The following is a 19,286-nucleotide window of genomic DNA, read 5'->3' as shown; positions in this document are numbered from 1 at the left end:
TACTCTTTATACTTGTCAGTGTAATACTGGCGATTCAATTCTCCCCCGGGCACGTTGGCCCCCGTGATGATAGAGGATAGCCTACACCTGTTGCAGAGATAACTTTTTATTCAACATAATCAATTGCATCCTTTTGTAGATACAAACACGACACATCCTTCGATTACCCGTCTAATCACGTGACTTGTGCTACATTGCACCTGTTCCAAGTGACTAATGCCACCACGTGACCCGTTATCAATCTTCCTCTATAACTGTGTCCTGCATACGTGGAATAAAATGGTAATTAGCTGAAGTGATTTACACAAAGTTCTGAGTGATATTTATATCTAAGAATACATCTTGTGTTTGGAAGGTCTGTTAAGTGGTCAACAACTACCTCGAGATGTGGCAATGCTACATACCCTGTCTAGAAGTGTAACTAATTAGTTTAGATGTCTGACCTCTGAGAGCAACCCTCATTTCTATTGGTAAATATTGGGATCATACTCTTTCACGTGTATCTTAAAAATGTATACAGTACTGTAGTGTCTTGTTAGTGAAGTTATACCATAGAGCAATGCTATAACACGATAGTAGATATAGACTATTATGTTATTTCAAACTAAAATATCAAAACCTGAATAATCGAAAATCTTTATTGCCAAAACACGCAGAAAAAATGAAAACAAAATGTAAATATAACACAATGAAGGTTACAATACAAAAAAACCCGGGTAATTTGCGATTTTTCAAATTACTAACCCACCTTTCGTGGACATTTCGTAGTTATCAGGTGACATGTTAAGCTGATGTCATTAGACGTATCAGGTGACCTGTCAAACTTGTGTCCTCAGTTACTAGTCGGGCACACTTGGTACGTTACCCGGCGGCCTATTATACTGGTCCCCCTTGGGACTACCTTGACCTTTAGGTACAGTTCCTCCTCCACTCGACTGAGTCTCTGTAGCTTTGTTTTTCCCGTCCTGTGTGCCCTTTACTTTTCCTGGTTTGTTATCAGGTACCTGTTGATGTGATTCGCCAGCAGCCTCTCCGCCCTCCTTCCCTGGAGGTTTCATTTTACCCGGGGATTTATTTTTGTCATCGACTCCATGACTTCCGGTCGCGGACATACCACTGTAGTTTACTTTGAAGGGACTTTTGTTGTTGTTTCCTACGCCGCTTGATTCGTTCGCACTTGAGTATCCGGCGCCGCCATTCTGCATGGTTATTTCGTCTGGTGGGATGTTGAAGTCAGCGCTTTGAGTCTTGTCACCCCCTGAGGCGTCCGTGTGTTCTACTTCATGTTCCCCAGCCTTACCGAACGTCAGCATCGACTGGGCGTACGGCTGGACAAACACAAAACAAAATTCAATCCCTACACTTATCTTAAAACGTTGGATATATAAAAAGTAGTGAGGACACAATTGGAAACGATGTTAGTCGATAATTTTTTTTTCTAACTGCAGAAAAGATGTAAACAGGTTGACATAATATCGCATTTGTACTGGTTTTGAAAAAAAAATATCGTTTAAGAACTAAGATTAATGCAGTTCCTTAAACTGAGCCTAATGATGACATCATCGTTGTCACGATAACTGATATGAAATGGTTGTTTTGTAATAAATGAGAGTAAAGATTTTCAGGTTTTCCCTATTAAAATAATTGATATGTAATTTTGAATTGTTTACAAAATGTAAATAACATAACAGCTGTCAGCCTTTCCCTGTTGCAGTTATTGACATTAGGTATTTTACTATTTACTAAAAAGATAACTGAACAGTTACCAGATTTTCCATGTACTGGTCCATGACGTACGTCTCCGTATAAGACATGTTGTTGTTCTGTTTGTACGTGTCCGAGTTGTCCTCTGCCTGTGTCCCGTTCCTCTCCTGTCAAAATACACTTAACATTTCATCATTTTTGTCGTTGGTGTGTTCAACGACCAACCAAAACAATACAAAAAATAGGAATATAAATTACAAATAATTTGAAAAATTATCTAAGATATTAAAAGAATGCAACCAACCTGTTCTCATAAGAAGTATGACTATAACTATAAATGTTATTTCCAACAAAAAGTATCTCAGTAGAATACACTACTGATCCCAACATCATCATAAATATAGCTCTGCGCTTATTATGACAGAGTTACCTACCGTGTCCGGTATGAGCGGTTTGAACACTTCCGGTACAAAGTACGGCCAACCATGGTTACTTTTACTGACAGTTTCCTGTCCCTTTGTGTTGTTTTTCTTGCTGTCAGCATTGATAGTGTGTTTAGTGCTATTTTTCTTCTGTAAAAAATATCAGTGATAATAAGAATAAATAAATCTATAAAACTATAAAAAAAAAAGTGATGCAATATATATATAAATTAAGAAAATAATGATTGAATCGAAACGAATTCCCTATAGAGCTGTTTAAAACAAAACATATCGACAATCAATTTCAATGTTGAAATTTATGCTACTTACTGCTTCCGGTACCAGACTTTTAAACATGTCCGGTACCAGTTTCGGCCACTTTTTCTTGCCTCCTGCTGTATTTTCACCTCTTGGACGACCGTCATCCTCTCCTCGGGGCCTACTTTCATTGCTATCATCTTCTCCTCTGGGTCGGCTTTCATCACTGTCCTTATTATCGTCTGCCTTTCCGGATAGGATAGAAGTGGTCCCGTCGTTAGCATTAGGGAGAGCAACACCTTCGCTCGCTCCAGCACCGTCACTTTGTTGGGAAATAATAGGCCCTGATTTAGAAGCGCCGGGGACATCAACCATGTCGTCTACTTTTGCTTCCTTGATTTTATTTCCATTTTCGTCATCTATCTCCTCGCTTTCTAATTGGTTTTTATTATTATAAATCTGCTGAAGTTTATTTTCAGTTTGACTTTTGGCTTTGTCGATTCCATCTTTCTCTATTGTAGTTTCCTGACTCTTTTCCTCGTTGCCGTTTCTATCTAGGCTATCATCGTCTCGTCCGTCCTCTTCACTGCTGTCGATATCGTTTCTGTTATTGTATACCTGTTGTTGCTTCCTATCATCGTTTCCTCGTCCATCATTTTTAACGTTGTCTCTTTCATGTTCGTCTGATTCGCTTGATGACGACGACGAAGACGAGGACGACGATGATTGACCAATATGATCGGAGCCGTCCGAGCCGTCAGACCCGTCTGAATCCTCGAGGTCGTGTACTACGATGGATGGGCTGTGTTTCAGGCCGAGTGGGATACCTTAAATATTAATAATGATTGGGATCAGAAACGGACATCACCTTTATAGACAATGATTGACGGAAATATACTCCAGCAGTTTGAATTTGTATCTACAGTGTACACTCATCGTCTATAATACTTGATACCATTGATGCTGGCAATTTACATGAATGTGACAAAATAAATTCAAATTTGACACTATTTCATTGCTCATTGTATATGCATTCACATATTTAACAAAAGAACATCTCTCAACAAATGAGTTTGATTTTAACGGCATAAATGCGGAAATTTATACTGTTTGACACATAAAACAATGGCTTTCTATCAGGTATGTAGCCGCTAAATAAAAATTAGAAAAGAAAAAACTGAAGGAAGAGAGAAAGATCGTATATTTATATCGTTATTTAGCAATAAAAAGATACGTCAACATCAATATTAGAATAAATTATTGATAATCATGTCATGATATTAACGAAAAGCTCTTAAAATATCAAAATGAAATAAATTGTTAATTGTAATATATTCAAATAACACAAAATAAACGAACAACATAATACACAAACAAAAGAACAAAAAAGAGCAAAGAGATATAAATGTATACGGGCTAGCTAAGTAAATATGTCTAATATCCCTGAACAGCTACAACAGTAACTAACGTGTGATTATATTTGACAAATAAGACAATATTTACTCACCAAATAACACATCGTGGACGGAGTGTCCATCTGTTGCCCTGTAATCCGTATACTGACCACACCGGACCGGTGTAATACACCACTGTATAACAATCACCCTGACCAGCGGATAGACGTAGTGGTAATACATCTCATCATAAATACTACAACCTACGTCACACCGTCACGTGGTCACGTTGTAAACGTTCATAAGCTGGGATATATTTTACACTTTGTTACTCTTTACTTGTTTTTGAAAATCTATAATTATAATATTATAATAGTTTGTTGCAACACAATTAAAAAACAAGTCACGTTTGGTGTGTATTAATGATTCTAACCGGTTTTGGGCTAGAACTATAAGTTTATAATTTCCACCCGCATTGTCCTTAATGCTTTATACGGTTAAGAACTAGTAAATGAAAGAACCATTTGTGCCGACATCAGTTGCGCCTTTCAGAACAACCTCCCGTGCCTTCTAAATAAATTTCAGCAATCTAACACAAACTTTATACACTGTACTCGATTAACGTATAAGGTATATTATTTATCAGTTTTAGTTATTTTTACAATATGTAACATATTTCAAATAATAAAAATCTTTGCAGAACCCTCTAGATATATGTTACGTTGGAGAAATTTTAGTCATTATAATAACCTGATTTACAACCATGTCTTTGTTTTGATCTTCTATGGTCCCGTTTTTATCTTAACTTATCGCGTTCTGATTTTGACCTGTTACATGGATTCTGTGGTATATTTCACCTGGTGTTTTGATATGTTGTGGTATGTTTTGATATGTTGTTGTATGTTTTGACATGTTGTTGTATGTTTTGATATGTTGTTGTATGTTTTGATACGTTGTTGTATGTTTTGATACGTTGTTGTATGTTTTGATATTTTGTTTTATGTTTGGACATTTTGTTGTATGTTTTGATATTTTGTTGTATGTTTTGATGTGTTGTTGTATGTTTTGACAGGTTGTTGTATGTTTTGATATTTTGTTATATGTTTTGACATGTTGTTGCATGTTTTGATATGTTGTTGTAGGTTTTGATATGTTGGTGTATGTTTTGACATGTTGTTGTGTGTTTTGACATGTTGTTGTACGTTTTGATATGTTGTTGTATGTTTTGATATGTTGTTGTATGTTTTTACATGTTGTTGTATGTTTTGATATGTTGTTATATGTTTTGACATGTTGTTGTATGTTTTGATATGTTGTTGTATGTTTCGACATGGTGTTGTATGTTTTGATAGGTTGTTGTATGTTTTGACATGTTGTTGTATGTTTTGACATGTTGTTGTATGTTTTTGTCATGTTGTTGTATGTTTTGATATGTTGTTGTATGTTTTGACATGTTGTTGTATGTTTTGACATGGTGTTGTATGTTTTGATAGGTTGTTGTATGTTTTGACATGTTGTTGTATGTTTTGATATGTTGTTTTGCTGCGGTAGTATAGTGTGACTTTGAGCGTAGCCTCTGTGATTTATTTTAACGTTGTTGATTATGCTATGATATATTTGACTTGTTGATGCTGTGATATATTTTGACGTTTGATGTGGGTTTTTTTGTTCACTCTGGTGTGGTAATTTGGTGTGGTATTTTTTTTTATCTGGTGTATTTTTGTTGGTGTATATCTTGTGCTAGTTTGAGTCGTTGCAGTAAGATTTGATGTGATAGTTGATGTTGTACACGTAGTATATTTTTCCTGATGGGATAGTACCACACTATATTTGGTCTCGGTGTGTTGTTTGGTACAGTATATCGTTGTGGGCAAAATAGTAGGTATTAATAGACTGAAAGTAAGGTACACACGTTTTAGATATGGTTGGGAATTTTGGAGAGACAATGAACTGATATTATCCCCAGATAAATGTTGCTACAATGTACCTAATTTTAAGAACAATCACTAGATATACGAGGCTATACAATACCTATTTACAAATAAGGTAGTAAGTTGAAGCTGCAAGCCCACTGCACCAGTTTGTCGATTTGTCCATGTAGGACTTACCAGTGGTACACAAAGTTAAGAAAAAGGAAAAACAGAAACATGTAGAAATGCAACAGGAGGAAAATGAGTCTTTTATAATTTCGACAAGATTAAATAATCATTTTTTTAAAATAGTCAACGACTTTGCGACGTAACACTATCAACAGAAAATAGCTTCTTTTCTAAGGTGTATGGAGGTCAGTTATAGTCAGTAGATCACATTATAACTGATGGTTTGTTTTACAGGATGTACTGTTTTAATAAGTTGAAATGCTGTAATCAAGTACATGATTTATGTACGATACCGGAAGTCTTAGCGGAAAATTAGTGACAATTTACAATTGAAAAGGGAAGCTAGACTTCTGACACAAAATTAACATTTATTATGTATATTGACCAAAGGACATCCAAAACGGTGGTAAAAATATCCATATTTATTTGTTGTTGTGTGGCGTTAACGATCACTAGGAGTATCGAAGGATTATACTAAGAAGCATAAGTAAACCAACCTTGTTTATCAAGAAACATACTTTGACAACAATATATCAATGTTCCACCGTTTAAATCCCAATTTGTTACTGACATTTATATCTTGTCTGAAATGTCTTTTTATAAAATGCTTATTGGTTTTATCTTTACGAGTGAAATTGACTTTTTATACGTTTACCGAAAACGTTCAAAAGCATTAAATTGTTCATGCTGTGCGTATTATCTGTTCCAAGGGATGACTACTTACACAACACTTAGCCAACGATATTTTATAACGCAACACTGTTGACTGTTCTTAGTATATGTTTATGATGCCAACACGCAAGTAAGAACATAACAATTCCTAATAACGCCTATTGTACACTTATGTCAATACTTTTAGTATATGTTACTAAAGTAGTAAAGGTGAATGATAGGATTTCTACAATGACAGACCTTTTTGGAATGCTAAAGAAAGAAGATGCCTAACTGATAACAGTTTTGAGGCAAGTGCACATTTAATGCAGAAGGTAATTTAGTATGTACCATATCTCCCACATCAATTGATCATTCACTGAGGTCTTTGTGGACTTGGTGAAGGATGTTACTGTTAGTGTTTACTTTACACTCGTACTAAAGGTGGGGACTTCGATAACGTTGAACCATGGAGGGATATCTACTCATGTTTTCTTCAAATCTTGCAGAATTGACTAAAAGAGATTAACCATGTTCTCTGATATCACCGGTGTTAACGAGGAATTAACGAAGACAGGGATCTCGTCATTAATGTATGTAACAGCCACAGAAATAAGAAACACATCATTAACAGGAGATACTTATCATGTTATTAATCATCTATTGTAGCCAAACATTTTCAATTTGTAACGTAATAAAGGGTATTTTAAGGTACATTCTCTTCGTTGTATTCTACGTATGCTCCATAAACGAGGAGTATCTTAAATTAGTTTGACCTTAAGCATTACTAATGTGCCCAAAATGGATGAAATGCTCATATGGTCCAGGAAAAATGTCTACTTTGTTTGATTTTCTGCATCGATAATATTTTGTTCAAAAAAACTGCTTTTTTTCTTCGTATTTCAAGTGTTCAGTTTGAACTTGTGCAAGGGTGTTTAATCGAAAATAAAAACAATTTCTTCACTTTTAGTACAGAACAGTTATTCGACTTCAAGGAACATATTGACATTTGATGCACATCGAAAATATTTTTGATATCAATTTATGAGTACATCTTATAGTAATTCTTTGTTACGATATCCTCTTTAAACCACAATTGCTTTTGAAAATAATATGAAATTCATGTTTAAGTATGAATTCACAACCTTTTGAAAACCCACCTTTTAAAATTTTGGATATGTAGATATAGATATCTCTGAGCATGTTGTATTTGAGCGTTAGAGACGTCAGAAATGTATGTCTGATTTTATAGACACACACTTTTCGTAACAACAAGAGACACAAGGATATTTAATGATTATATTTTATTATATCAATATACAATCACAATCAAGGTTATCGAAACAAATTACAAACGTTCATTAAATCAAAATCTGGAACAGAGGTCAACAATAACAAGTCGAACCATATATAGAATGCATGAACACATTTTGAAAAACAAAATCATAATTTTTCGAAGTGATTCTTCATCCTTCTTCTGCCCTTCTGCATTTCTTCTGTTAATAGCCAGCTAGATTCGTTCAATCCTCGGTAGCATCCTAAAACATTAAAACGAAAATTTGTCTTTTGGATTGACAACATATAAATTGAACTGAAAAAGCAGGGTTGAACGCTAAAAAATATGAAAGAAAGTCTAATATACGGGTATTTTGCTTAATCTCCCAATTTCGTTTTTGGTATATACGGGTATTTTGGTATAAACAAGATGTAGCTATTTCATCGGCATCACCTCACTGCAACTGCATTTTGTACCGATGCTATAAAGAGCGTATTATGATAACCAATTTCATTGTAGAGATGCATATATACACTAGTACTGTCTCTTTGAAATTGAAAAAAGAAAAAGAAAAAAAGAGGAGATTCCTCTTTTACTATAAAATATCATCAATGATCCTTAAAATATAATTTAAAATTTACTAAAATAGGATATGTATCTAAAAGAACTGGCAATACATTTCGCCATTCATATTTGAATAAAGGTGAAAGAGAAAAACGCTGAAAAAACATACTGAAGGCTAAAGCATGTCACAGTGTCAACACTGAAGAACTTGAAATTATATCACAAAGCATGAACACGTACGTACGTGTAAGATATAGCACAACGCCAGCACAAAGGGATAGAGGTAATAAGGACAAAGTATACCACAACTAGCGGACAAAAAGTATACCATAGCGTCACCACCAAACAGCAAAAGGACAGAAATATACTATATCACCAAAACACAATGATAATATACTACAGCGCCAACGATCAAACGGAAAGAAGACGCGGAAACCAAATACAAATGTAAGGAATACACATAATGAACCCATATAAGAACGAAGTCTACATGAGATAACCAGATTTATCATGGTAAAAGTTAAATTAATGTTTTGTCGTTTTGATGTTAGTGTAGCTGAACTGAGCCATTTGTCTAACAGTGGCTGGATAGCTAAATTAATCTACAGTTCAGAGGTCCCGGATTTGAATACAGGTTGTATTTTCCTCAGATGAAATTTTGAGGCCTGCTTATAAAAGGAAAATGAAAAAAACATCTGAATTATCTTTAACCGCAAGACGTTTTGCAGTTATTAGCTGCCGCTTATGACAAACACCAAGTGCTATGCTTTAGTTTGCAAAAATAATTCTTCAGTTTTTGTATTTTTCTCCTTTACTTACATTATCGATTTGTTTGGCAACCTTTCCTTTTTCCATCTCATCCTCCAGTAGTTCCGGCGATTCACTTTCCCATGATAAAGATTGACTCTTTTCAAACTTGAGTGTTTGTTTGATGGTTACAGTTTTATTATTGTGGTCGTCATGACCATCGGCCGACGCAGAATTCTCGGGTTCTGGATTGACATTGTCGTCGCTGACGTCATGACCATCGGCCGACGCAGATTTAACTGGTTTGGGGTTGACATTGTCATTCCCAAGGTTTTCTGTCACTCCAGCATTCACTTTTACCGTATCTTCCTCAGCCTCATCCTGATCGTCATTTGTTTTCTGATTTTCTGATCCGTCCCCAGTATCTACTTCTTCTCCCTGTACTTCCTCCGACTCATTTTCCCAGGAGAGTTCCCCGATCTTATCGTTGTCATGAACACCATTTTCTGCTGAGTCGTGCACACCAGCTTCTAACTCCTTTTGATCATCAGCTCCTTCTGTCGTAGTAACAGTTTCGTCTGTTGTTGCATTAATCATTAATTTTAAATCGGTATTGTCTCCCATGTTTTCCGTTATTCCTTCATTTACTTTCTCATTTTGTTTTTCAGTTTCCATTCCTGGTTTTTCACCTGGTTCACTAGCATTATCCGCAGAGCCATCCGCTTTTGTACCACTGTCTTGCATGTCATCTTGTTTGTCATCGACGTGCGTGTCCTCATCCGTTTTGTCACCATCTTGCGACATGTCGTCTGGTATTCCTGCATCCTGTGGCGATTGGTTAGGAATCTTTTTATCCTCTCCTATATTTTCCGTGACACCAGCATTAACTTTGGTGGCTTGCGGATCTATCTCTGTTATGTTAGTTCTAGAATCGTCATCCTGTATGTCTTCTGTTGAGGTGCTGTTATCATCCTGTAACAAACAAAAAAGTCGAAATCATGTAACAATCACCAGCTGTACGTTGTGGTCAACATATGTCACTTGAGAGATAGATACATAAATCATCGGAAGAGGTAAACGAAAAAAAAAAATTCAAATTCATCCAATGTTCAATAATTAAAAAAAAAACACACCCTGATTTTAATTAGTTATTACAGCATCTCTACTTTACCTGGTCCTCGTCCGGTATGAAGGCTTTAGCTATGTCAGGTATCATGTTTTTCCATGATCCACTTGCCGATCCCCCGGAATTCCCGTCACCACCTTCACCTCCCTTTGGATTCTTACTCTTACTGCCGGGCACGAAGTTTGTCTTTATCGATTTCAGGATGTCTTTTCGTGAACATGTGTTAATTACAATCATACCAAAGAATAAATGAAGAAATAACGAAAGCTTGTAATTATCTAAATACTATTTACTTAACAGATATGCATTTAGATTTGTAATATGCGCGAATGAAACATGCTTTGATTGACTCATTAATTTATTATAAATATAGTGAATTAGGAAAGCAGATAAGTGAAGACATACCAAACCATGAAAGCACTTAAACGGAATTCTACTGACAATAACAGGGGTTTATCTTTCTATATTTGATAAACGAATGAAACTTTATACTGTCTTTGTAGACTCTAAGGCCGATATTAATTTAAAAGATATTTTCATTAAATTTGCGTAATACATGCTAAATAGGAATTTAATGGCTATCAGTATAGTTATATTATTTTACCTTGAAACATGCTGCCCATGGCTCGCTTATCATTATGTTTGGTCTGATCTTCTACTGATCCATCAGATAGCTGGGAATTGTAAAGCAACACAGCAAAGACAACTAACAATGGGATGTGTACCCTCCTGGCCATAGTGTTCAGTACTGTGATACTGTATAAAACTAAACTCTCCTGATCAAGGCCTGTTACGTGACCTTAATGCGATCTGTTTCACGATACAGACGAAACCTTAGTGTACAATGCTGGTATTCTTGTACCACTGCCAATACCTTAACTTTACACTGAGAACGTTTTTACGACAGCACTTAGGTCATAGATTTACATCAATATCTATACTTGTTCCTCCCCATGAAACAGGCTCCATATGCATTTAAAAAAAAAAACCCCAATACTTTTAACATTGTATTCCATATTGCATTTACTTTATGAATTCAGGTTGGCGTGTTTGTGTTTATGTGCTATTAACAGCTATGGTCACTTAAGGATATGCCAGGTTTTGGTGGTTCAGGAAAGCCGGAGTTCCCGGAGAAACGCCACCGACCTATGACTAGTACCTGCTTTATGAAATATGTTTTTGAAGTTATATGGTTTGTAAAGCATCGAAGGCATCAAATATCATAATGATATTTACATTTTATTGAGGGTCAAGCAATCATAATGTCCAAGTTCTCCCATTGGATCGTTTTAAAATATGATTTATTTACAACGAATAAATTGTAGATAAAACGTGTACAATGGTTTACTAATAGTTTATCTCGCTCAGTTGCCTAGATGAAAAAAGAGACAAACTATTCAATTAAATACGGAAGAAAATATATTTTAAATCCTTCAACTTGACAAATTTAGAAAATGGACTATCAAGGAATTAAATAATAGGCAAACACAAGTTTTGGTAAGCTATTAATGCAGAGCATGATAATCATTTCTTTAGTGATATGAAATTCGTGTTACGGTTTATTGCATGTCAAATGTCTAATCGGAGGATTGTATTGGGATATTTTCTTGACTTATCTTGGGTTGGAGTATATACTTATCTTTTATAAAGGTAGAAAATGAATGGATGCATTGGTGACTACGACGATGTGCACTCTACTACCTTCATAAGACAAACAATAAGAATTATAAGAATTATATCACAGATTAGACTGTTTTATGTGCGAAGCTTCCTTCTTTGAGATATTCTTCTAGAACGACGATGTTTTATATAAGCTTTCTAACTCGACATTTCCTACAGAAGGATAGTTGTCTGGATGGTTTATATACTTAATCATATTATTTATTTTGTTTTTATATTCATTCGTGTTACTGATTTTCGTACTGATTTGGTACATCGATTTGGTCCTGTGCATTAATGCTGTTGTGTGGTGTATTGCAAACTATTTCAATTAGTCAATCGATTCTGCCTCTGATTGTGATGTTGACTGTTTCATTTAACAACAAGTTGGTTATATATCCAGTTAAATGCCGATTGTAATAAATCAATTGATTTGATACCGAGTTCAACGTTAAAATGTTTGTATTCCAATTAATATGGATCAAAATATTTCTAGAAATGAAATATAAAAATTCAAAGTTTGTATACTTATATGACAGATCCTTTTTAACACAATAAACAATACTAGTCTATCCGACTTACCATGGCATCTTTTCAGATGTTATGGAATCGCGAATTCTTTAATAACTCTATATGAGACAAATGAAATGAATTATCAATCGTAATGTTGTAGGTTGAATGAGCACATTTATAGGAGTATTTATAGATGGTTGCTTTTAAAGTTGTCCATCTCATAGTTTCTTGAATGTTCCTCACACTGCTCAGCAGTTAAAGCAACATGATGCAATAAGTGAATATCAGCTGATTATGTAACATATACTGAGAATGAACTACGACCGATCAGCTAATTATGAAACATATACGGAGAATGAACTACGACCAATCAGCTGATTATGTAACATAGACGGAGAATGAACTACGACTGATCAGCTAATTATGTAACATAAACGGAGAATGAACTACGACCGATCAGCTGATTATGTAACATATACGGAGAATGAACTACGACCGATAAACTGTAGTTGAATTGTTATTTCGATGAAATGTATGTTCCATTCAACAGTGTGATAAATATCATGTGTTGGTTAAGCTATAAGGTGGGACCTTTTCTAACCCGTACTTCTATCTTTTTACATAAACGTACAATTTGAATCGAATATTTGAAATAAATGTACAACAGATCTACAAAAAGTACTTAAATTCAGCAACTGATGTGTGTCAGATAGTCATTAATGTTGACTAAATTTTGAAAACGATGTTTCATATATACTGTAGCTACACAAAGGGCCGGTTTCCAAAACGGCCCCTTCTCTGATTCAAATTTCCTGTTGGTGGTGCATTGCCCATGCCGTTGTGGTCACAAATCTATAAAGTATAAAGATTTAGGTCACTTGGTTTGTTTTTTTATGGCTCCTCAAAGTTTCAGAAGCTGTCTAAGTGTTGATAAAATGTGCATGTTATGTAAAATATTAATGAAAATCTGATCAAATGATGGTCACCGTGAAGAATTCATTCATGGCATGATTGTGACAAAAAATTATGTTTCAATCGCGCCATTTGGCTGTTTTATGGAAGAAACAATCTCAAAAATGCCATTTTCGATGATAACATTTTAAATTAAATTAAATTTGGTTAAATNGGCATTTTTCTTCATAATTGTGTCTCTGCAAGTGCATTTTCATCCGAGAATTTTTTTTTTATGTTTTATGAATAAACACGATGTTTTGGAAATATTTATCAAAAGAAATTTATACTATGTTGCGAATTACAATTTCGAGATAACCTTCTTTTATTTACGAACTTATGTCTTTGATGCTGAAATTGACAACTTTTTAAAAATACATTTTCACTGAAATTATGAAATCTGGGTGTCGGAAAGGTGTAAAATTATTCTTCGGAAAAGTAAAAAACAGTAGTTGAGCTAGATAAGAAATTATACGGGGGCAGGCTCCTATGGAGAATTAACATTACTGGAAACAGGCCCTTTCGTCATGTTTTGGAAATAAAAAAATAACCTATTAGTCACACAATTTATTATTATGTTGAATTGTGTTTCATGTAATTACAAATGATACTAATACATGTATTTAGTAACACTAATTACAAAATTAATGTTACTAATAAATATGGAACAATTGATACTTTTCAGAAGTACAAAGGTGTCCATATTCACAAAAACTGAGGATAAGAGACTTAATGACAGAAGCCACATGTGCTGCATGGTGTATTTATTTTACCAAATTTACGGTGCTTAATGATATGTTCCTTTTGTGTCGATGTCTTCTTTGTTATTGTTTTAAGAATTGATGTTGTTCGTGTTGTGCTACGCTATGGTATTATTTTTTCTGTTTTATTTAGTAATACAATAATGAGGCAACAATTTCTATTTTACATATTACTTTACTATTACTTTATGGAAGTCGCGAATACTTTTTCACCAAATTAATTTGATCACAGTAAAGTAATATTTACAACTGTTTTCCTTACATTGATTGACTCCTGACAACATATGTCAAAACAACAAAGCAATAAAACAGACATCAGTTTTCCATACATATTTCATAATTCCACATTTTGTCAAATATTCACATTTTTAAATGGAAAGGCATTTCCGACCTTGATAACGGACAATATCAATTTCGTTTCAAATGACAGCTGATTTCTTTGAGATATACTGTCTCTAACGCAATAAAGATCTCACGTTATCATAGTGTACACGTGTGGCTTTTCATCCTTCAAATAGAATATTGTAACTTGTGTATCGATAATCATATATATGCTTCAGGTACTAACTAATAAAAACTGCACTTATTAAAAGGAAGTATAACCATTTTTTTTAGTAAACTTACAGTGTAATTTTTCTCATAATGCGTTTTGAAAGATGTTTCATAATTCTCTGTGACACTTGTTTCTGCCAGTGTATCACAATATGCTATGTTAACCTTAAACCAAGGAAATCAGCTTGAGCATATCAAATCAGCATTGTTAACAAGATGTTAAAAGTTTGAACATCTGCTGATGTAAGTCTGCACCTTTTGTCACGTAAAGTTTTTAAAATCAACAAAATCCCTATACTTTTGTTAACCATTTTATTGTCGTTCTTCAAGTATACATTAACATTGAAAATTTAGTATATGTGAACGATATTCTGGTCATGTCCAGGTGCATGGTAATCTGAAATATACAATATTTAATATTAGTTAAGATGAATAACAAAATTAAGATACTAAATATGATGTTTATGAAATAAAATAAAATGTATATGGCATTAGCCAGAAAAACAGAACAGAAAAGAAACATCCGTTACTGAAAACTTTCTTTTCACTTCATTAAACAATAATCTATGAGTAACATAGGTAAGTTTGGTTGTGTTTAATCTGTATTTACTCACTATTTATGTGGTTGAGATGTGAGGACTAAATAACAGTTTCCTTCGTGTCTTCCTCAGCTGCCTCCGCTGCTGTTTCCCCGTCTTTCTTGAGGGACGCCTTACCACGCATTGCCACCTTCAGAAACATAGACTGGGGCAATTCGGTTAGTATGTTCATTAATGTACATGTATATAACGCTTATAAATAAAATTTTGATACCAGTATATATAATGTATAAAAAATTATAATATCGATGTATATTATGTTTATAAGATAATGATATTGAGGTAGATAATGTTGGTAAGGTTATGATATCAATATAGATAATGAACATAAAATTATCACATCGATTTAAAATTTATAATTATCAATTTATTATGACAAAACTTACTAAAGGAAACAATGTGCATGCAGTTTTATCTAAACATACTGACATTTAATGAGATTTCAACTACCTTTCTGGTATCTGAACTTGGTTCCTGTTCAGTTAAGTCCGTTTCTGTATTTTCAACATTTGTTTCCGTATCTGCTGGTGGTTCTTTAGCTTGTTTTTCTGCTAGATCACTTTCTGATTGTGCCATATCACTGCCTTGTTCATCCTGTTTACCAGTCATATCTGCCGGGGTTTCCATAGCTTCTGTCTCACTAGATTGTGTATCAGTACTCGCTAGATCATTATCATGAGTGAGGAGACCGAATTCCGAGGGAACGTTATCGTCTGTTGACAGAACTGCCGGTAGTGCAGTACTATCAGGTGAACTGCCATCTTGTGACGTCATTTTTTCCTCTCCGACTGATTCGTCATCTTTAATGGCGGCGTTGACATGGAATGCCCCTTCGATATCCACGGAGGTCGCGTTTGTGGCAGAAGGATCTGCAACAGCGTCTTCACTGACAGTGCTGTTATCTGTTCCATCCTTAAATGTAAGATGATGAATGATAACACGAATAGTAAAAACGATGTTAACACATAATACCCACTATCACATGATCACTGACTTTAGAAAGTCTTCAATCTTGTTAAATTCCTCTATAATAACTTGCATATGATGATTTTGTGTCGATGTTTTTAAAAAGCCTTAGTTTAAGTTAAAATAATTTAGAATATATATTACATCTACATAAGACACGATATAACTTCATACCCTAAATAAAACATATGAAAGTGTTCTTTTCAAAGTGAGAATTTGACAAATGAGTATAGGTATTTCGTGTTTAATATAATGTCAGATGATTAATGTTATTCTGTTCATAAGTTGTGTACTTTTAGCGACCATCAATAGCAACTTTTATATTACGCACCTCTGTACTGCCAGGAACAAAAATATTTAAATTACATACCTTTTTACTATCAGGAGTGAAAACCTTTACATAACTTATTACGCCTTTATATTTCCAACATACACACTCCTATGGATATACCATCTTTTTACGTACCTCTGCACTATCAGGAATAAAACCTTTTGCAAAACCTGGTATCATGTTCTTCCAATCACTTGGAGAAGCATCAGTATTGCCGTCGTCCTTCTTAGAACCGGGTACAAAACTCGTCTTAAAGGACTCCATCATACCTGCATATTATTTACAAATAATTCATCTTAATAACATATCGCTGTCGCCACAACATCAAAAACTTCGCATTCATGTCATTTTGCCTGAGCTTCCCATACAATGCCGTTTACTCAACAATTGCATTTGTTCCATATCAATACTATTCTTCTGTCTATATTCTGACGTACATTGTAAGTATAATTTTATTATTTTGTCTATGTTTTGACATCTTATTGATAATAATCTTCTGCTCTGTTATATAAATGGGTCTAAGCCTTTGTTTCACACCATTTCTCACTGCAGGTAACAGAAATGGGCGTTTCGTTCAATAAGGCGCGCTGGCCAAATTTAAATTTGACATTTTGTTTTAAGTTTAAACAACATTATCTCAATATGAAAATTAAAAACAAATATCATAGTGACCATTCAGATAGTTTCGCATTTTTTTCAGTACAATGATTCTGATGTAACCTCTTTTTCAAGTGTGCGTTGTAATTTACATGTAGATAGTTTTACTATGCTTTTGATTTCCTATTCTCAGTGTTACACAAAAGATAGATATCGTACTTCATGGATGGTCAAATAACTGGTTTTTTTTTAAATTGTCTTGATCCAAAAGAAATATAAAAAAATGGAAATTTCAGAAGGTTGATTTCGGAGGACTTTTTTCCCATTACCATAGCGATTAACATCAATGAACATAACACAAAATAAAATCTTTTGCAATTGTGTCCATGTATATCTGTAAATTCACTGGACTTTTACTTTACCCTATCTGCATTATTGTCCATTACCCGTTTTTCTATCCGGGCTGTAGAGAAGATGTATTGGTAGTAACGAGACACTATTTTACCTTTATACATGCTGTCCATCGCCCGTTTGCCATCATGTCTAGACTGTCCGGGTTGGTTGTCATTGTTACTCTGACTCTTTACAATATGGCTGGCGACAACAGATACGGTCACTGTGACGAACACCACAAGGTGGAGGGTTCTTGTCCTGAACATAGTCCTGTCTATTCACTCACAAAGTTTAGCACACACAGCCGTCGCCTTCCGAGGCTATGTACTATAGAAGGATGACCACGTGACTATATGAGATTGATGAGGAGAGATATGCTGACAAAACATGCTGGTACCTTGTTACATATATACCATTATGTTAGGTTGTTGTAATTAACAAATATTGCATCATGTCAAATTAAAGGTCATAAAAATGTTTTTTTAAACGCTTGTTAAATTGTTGAAGTGAGTGACAGGTACTGATTCCGGCAATGGTTCCTGTAGTTAAGTAAAGCGTTATGATTAATTTACAGTATTTAAGAAGTTCTAAATAGTTAAGATGTATCATCTGTGAAATCAAATTAGACAAACAATAAAGGAAAGTTTTGCTCTAAACATGAACCTGTAGCTTTCACAAAACATCAACTCAAACAACTACCAGCTGTCCATGTAGTTCATTCAATGACCAAACAGGTACACGATGTTTACTTGTGTACTTAGTGTAAAAGTCAATGTTCAGATTGTTAAAATGTAATCTATCATATTTTAAAGATAATTTACCATGTATCAACGCACCGAAATTGCATTGCCCTAGTACTGTTAGAAGGTAATTGATATATATATTTATATATTTAAAGCGTAGCTTTTCATATCTATTTTTCATTTATAACATTCAATTTATGAATTAAACAATTAAAGTATTATAACGACGGTTTCTGTCAAATTTAAATAAAATACATACCCTGCCAATTCTTTATATTTTCATTCCAAAATAAGATAGAAAACTTTTTTAAGACAAAATATTTTTCATTTTATTTACAATGAAATTAGTAATGGGACATTAGTCATTATGAATGGGACATTTTAATCTGATCAATGAAATTCCCGCGCGTGTGCTATGACGTACCAATCTAGTGGAGCTGGAGCTTTAAACAGATTCTTTTATTTCACTCTCAAATAAAGACGCTAATAAGGCCTTGTATAGATCTTTGGTAGTCGTCGAGAATATTCCAAAGTCATCTGTTCTAAAATCGACTATGATGCTAGCATGTGATGTCATCAAAATACGTTATGTGTTGGTCTATCACATGATAGACTGTTAACACGAACCAATGAAGAGGCGTGTTATAAACAGTGTTAAATTATAAGACTGAACATTTGTCAGGATTACTAAAGAAGAATTCCTGAAATGATTGGAGCCTTCCAGAGTTCTCCTTATATAGATTGTCTGGATGTATAGGCAATTCCACGATGATGAGTAGAATGTGTAGGTTCTTGCAATGAACGATTCATACCTGCTAACATAAGATGAATATACAATTTTATTGCTTATATTCACTTGGTATTCTATATGTATTTTAAAGCTTCCCAAAAAAATATGAAAGAAAAATGTATGGATGTTGAAGACTGAATAAATCCCCCACGTTACAATGCAAAATCGGTAAAAATTAAACTAAAATGTA

General features: G+C 34.2%; 3 protein-coding genes across 3 annotated transcripts; all 3 read right to left on the bottom strand.

The window, feature by feature from the left end:
- Nucleotides 1-635: 635 nt before the first annotated feature.
- On the bottom strand, nt 636-3,149 carry LOC110441692. Its single transcript, XM_021484907.1, has 4 exons — nt 2,457-3,149; nt 2,139-2,276; nt 1,767-1,871; nt 636-1,328 (listed from the first exon to the last, which is right to left on the bottom strand). The coding sequence occupies exons 1-4, from the start codon at nt 2,757-2,759 to the stop codon at nt 840-842; spliced, it is 1,035 nt and encodes a 344-aa protein (XP_021340582.1). The 5' UTR covers nt 2,760-3,149; the 3' UTR covers nt 636-839.
- Nucleotides 3,150-7,889: 4,740 nt separating this feature from the next.
- Nucleotides 7,890-10,962, bottom strand: LOC110441681 (acidic repeat-containing protein-like). The gene is made up of 4 exons (XM_021484889.1): nt 10,846-10,962; nt 10,287-10,447; nt 9,188-10,087; nt 7,890-8,066 (listed from the first exon to the last, which is right to left on the bottom strand). The coding sequence occupies exons 1-4, from the start codon at nt 10,862-10,864 to the stop codon at nt 8,049-8,051; spliced, it is 1,098 nt and encodes a 365-aa protein (XP_021340564.1). The 5' UTR covers nt 10,865-10,962; the 3' UTR covers nt 7,890-8,048.
- A 4,013-nt stretch (nt 10,963-14,975) lies between these two features.
- On the bottom strand, nt 14,976-17,874 carry LOC110441690. The gene is made up of 5 exons (XM_021484905.1): nt 17,676-17,874; nt 16,709-16,842; nt 15,727-16,188; nt 15,292-15,421; nt 14,976-15,074 (listed from the first exon to the last, which is right to left on the bottom strand). The coding sequence occupies exons 1-4, from the start codon at nt 17,827-17,829 to the stop codon at nt 15,317-15,319; spliced, it is 855 nt and encodes a 284-aa protein (XP_021340580.1). The 5' UTR covers nt 17,830-17,874; the 3' UTR covers nt 14,976-15,074; nt 15,292-15,316.
- Nucleotides 17,875-19,286: the final 1,412 nt, after the last annotated feature.

This window comes from Mizuhopecten yessoensis, unplaced genomic scaffold, assembly GCF_002113885.1.
Source record: "Mizuhopecten yessoensis strain PY_sf001 unplaced genomic scaffold, ASM211388v2 scaffold716097, whole genome shotgun sequence".
Classification (NCBI taxonomy): Eukaryota; Metazoa; Mollusca; class Bivalvia; order Pectinida; family Pectinidae; genus Mizuhopecten; species Mizuhopecten yessoensis.
Note: the sequence above shows the minus strand (reverse complement) of the source record. Positions and strands in the feature narration are given on the sequence as shown.

Excerpts from the sequence above, each read along its gene's own strand:
- LOC110441692 (XM_021484907.1), bottom strand. The coding sequence starts at position 2,759 with ATGGTTGATGTCCCCGGCGCTTCTAAATCAGGGCCTATTATTTCCCAA. Across the intron at positions 1,872-2,138 it reads AACCGCTCATACCGGACACG|GAGAGGAACGGGACACAGGC; the intron begins GTAGGTAACTCT and ends GTATTTTGACAG. Across the intron at positions 1,329-1,766 it reads ACCAGTACATGGAAAATCTG|CCGTACGCCCAGTCGATGCT; the intron begins GTAACTGTTCAG and ends GTGTTTGTCCAG.
- LOC110441681 (XM_021484889.1), bottom strand. Across the intron at positions 10,088-10,286 it reads TCATACCGGACGAGGACCAG|GATGATAACAGCACCTCAAC; the intron begins GTAAAGTAGAGA and ends TGTTTGTTACAG.
- LOC110441690 (XM_021484905.1), bottom strand. The coding sequence starts at position 17,829 with ATGTTCAGGACAAGAACCCTCCACCTTGTGGTGTTCGTCACAGTGACC. Across the intron at positions 16,189-16,708 it reads TTATTCCTGATAGTGCAGAG|GATGGAACAGATAACAGCAC; the intron begins GTACGTAAAAAG and ends CTTACATTTAAG. Across the intron at positions 15,422-15,726 it reads CAAGTTCAGATACCAGAAAG|TCTATGTTTCTGAAGGTGGC; the intron begins GTAGTTGAAATC and ends GAATTGCCCCAG.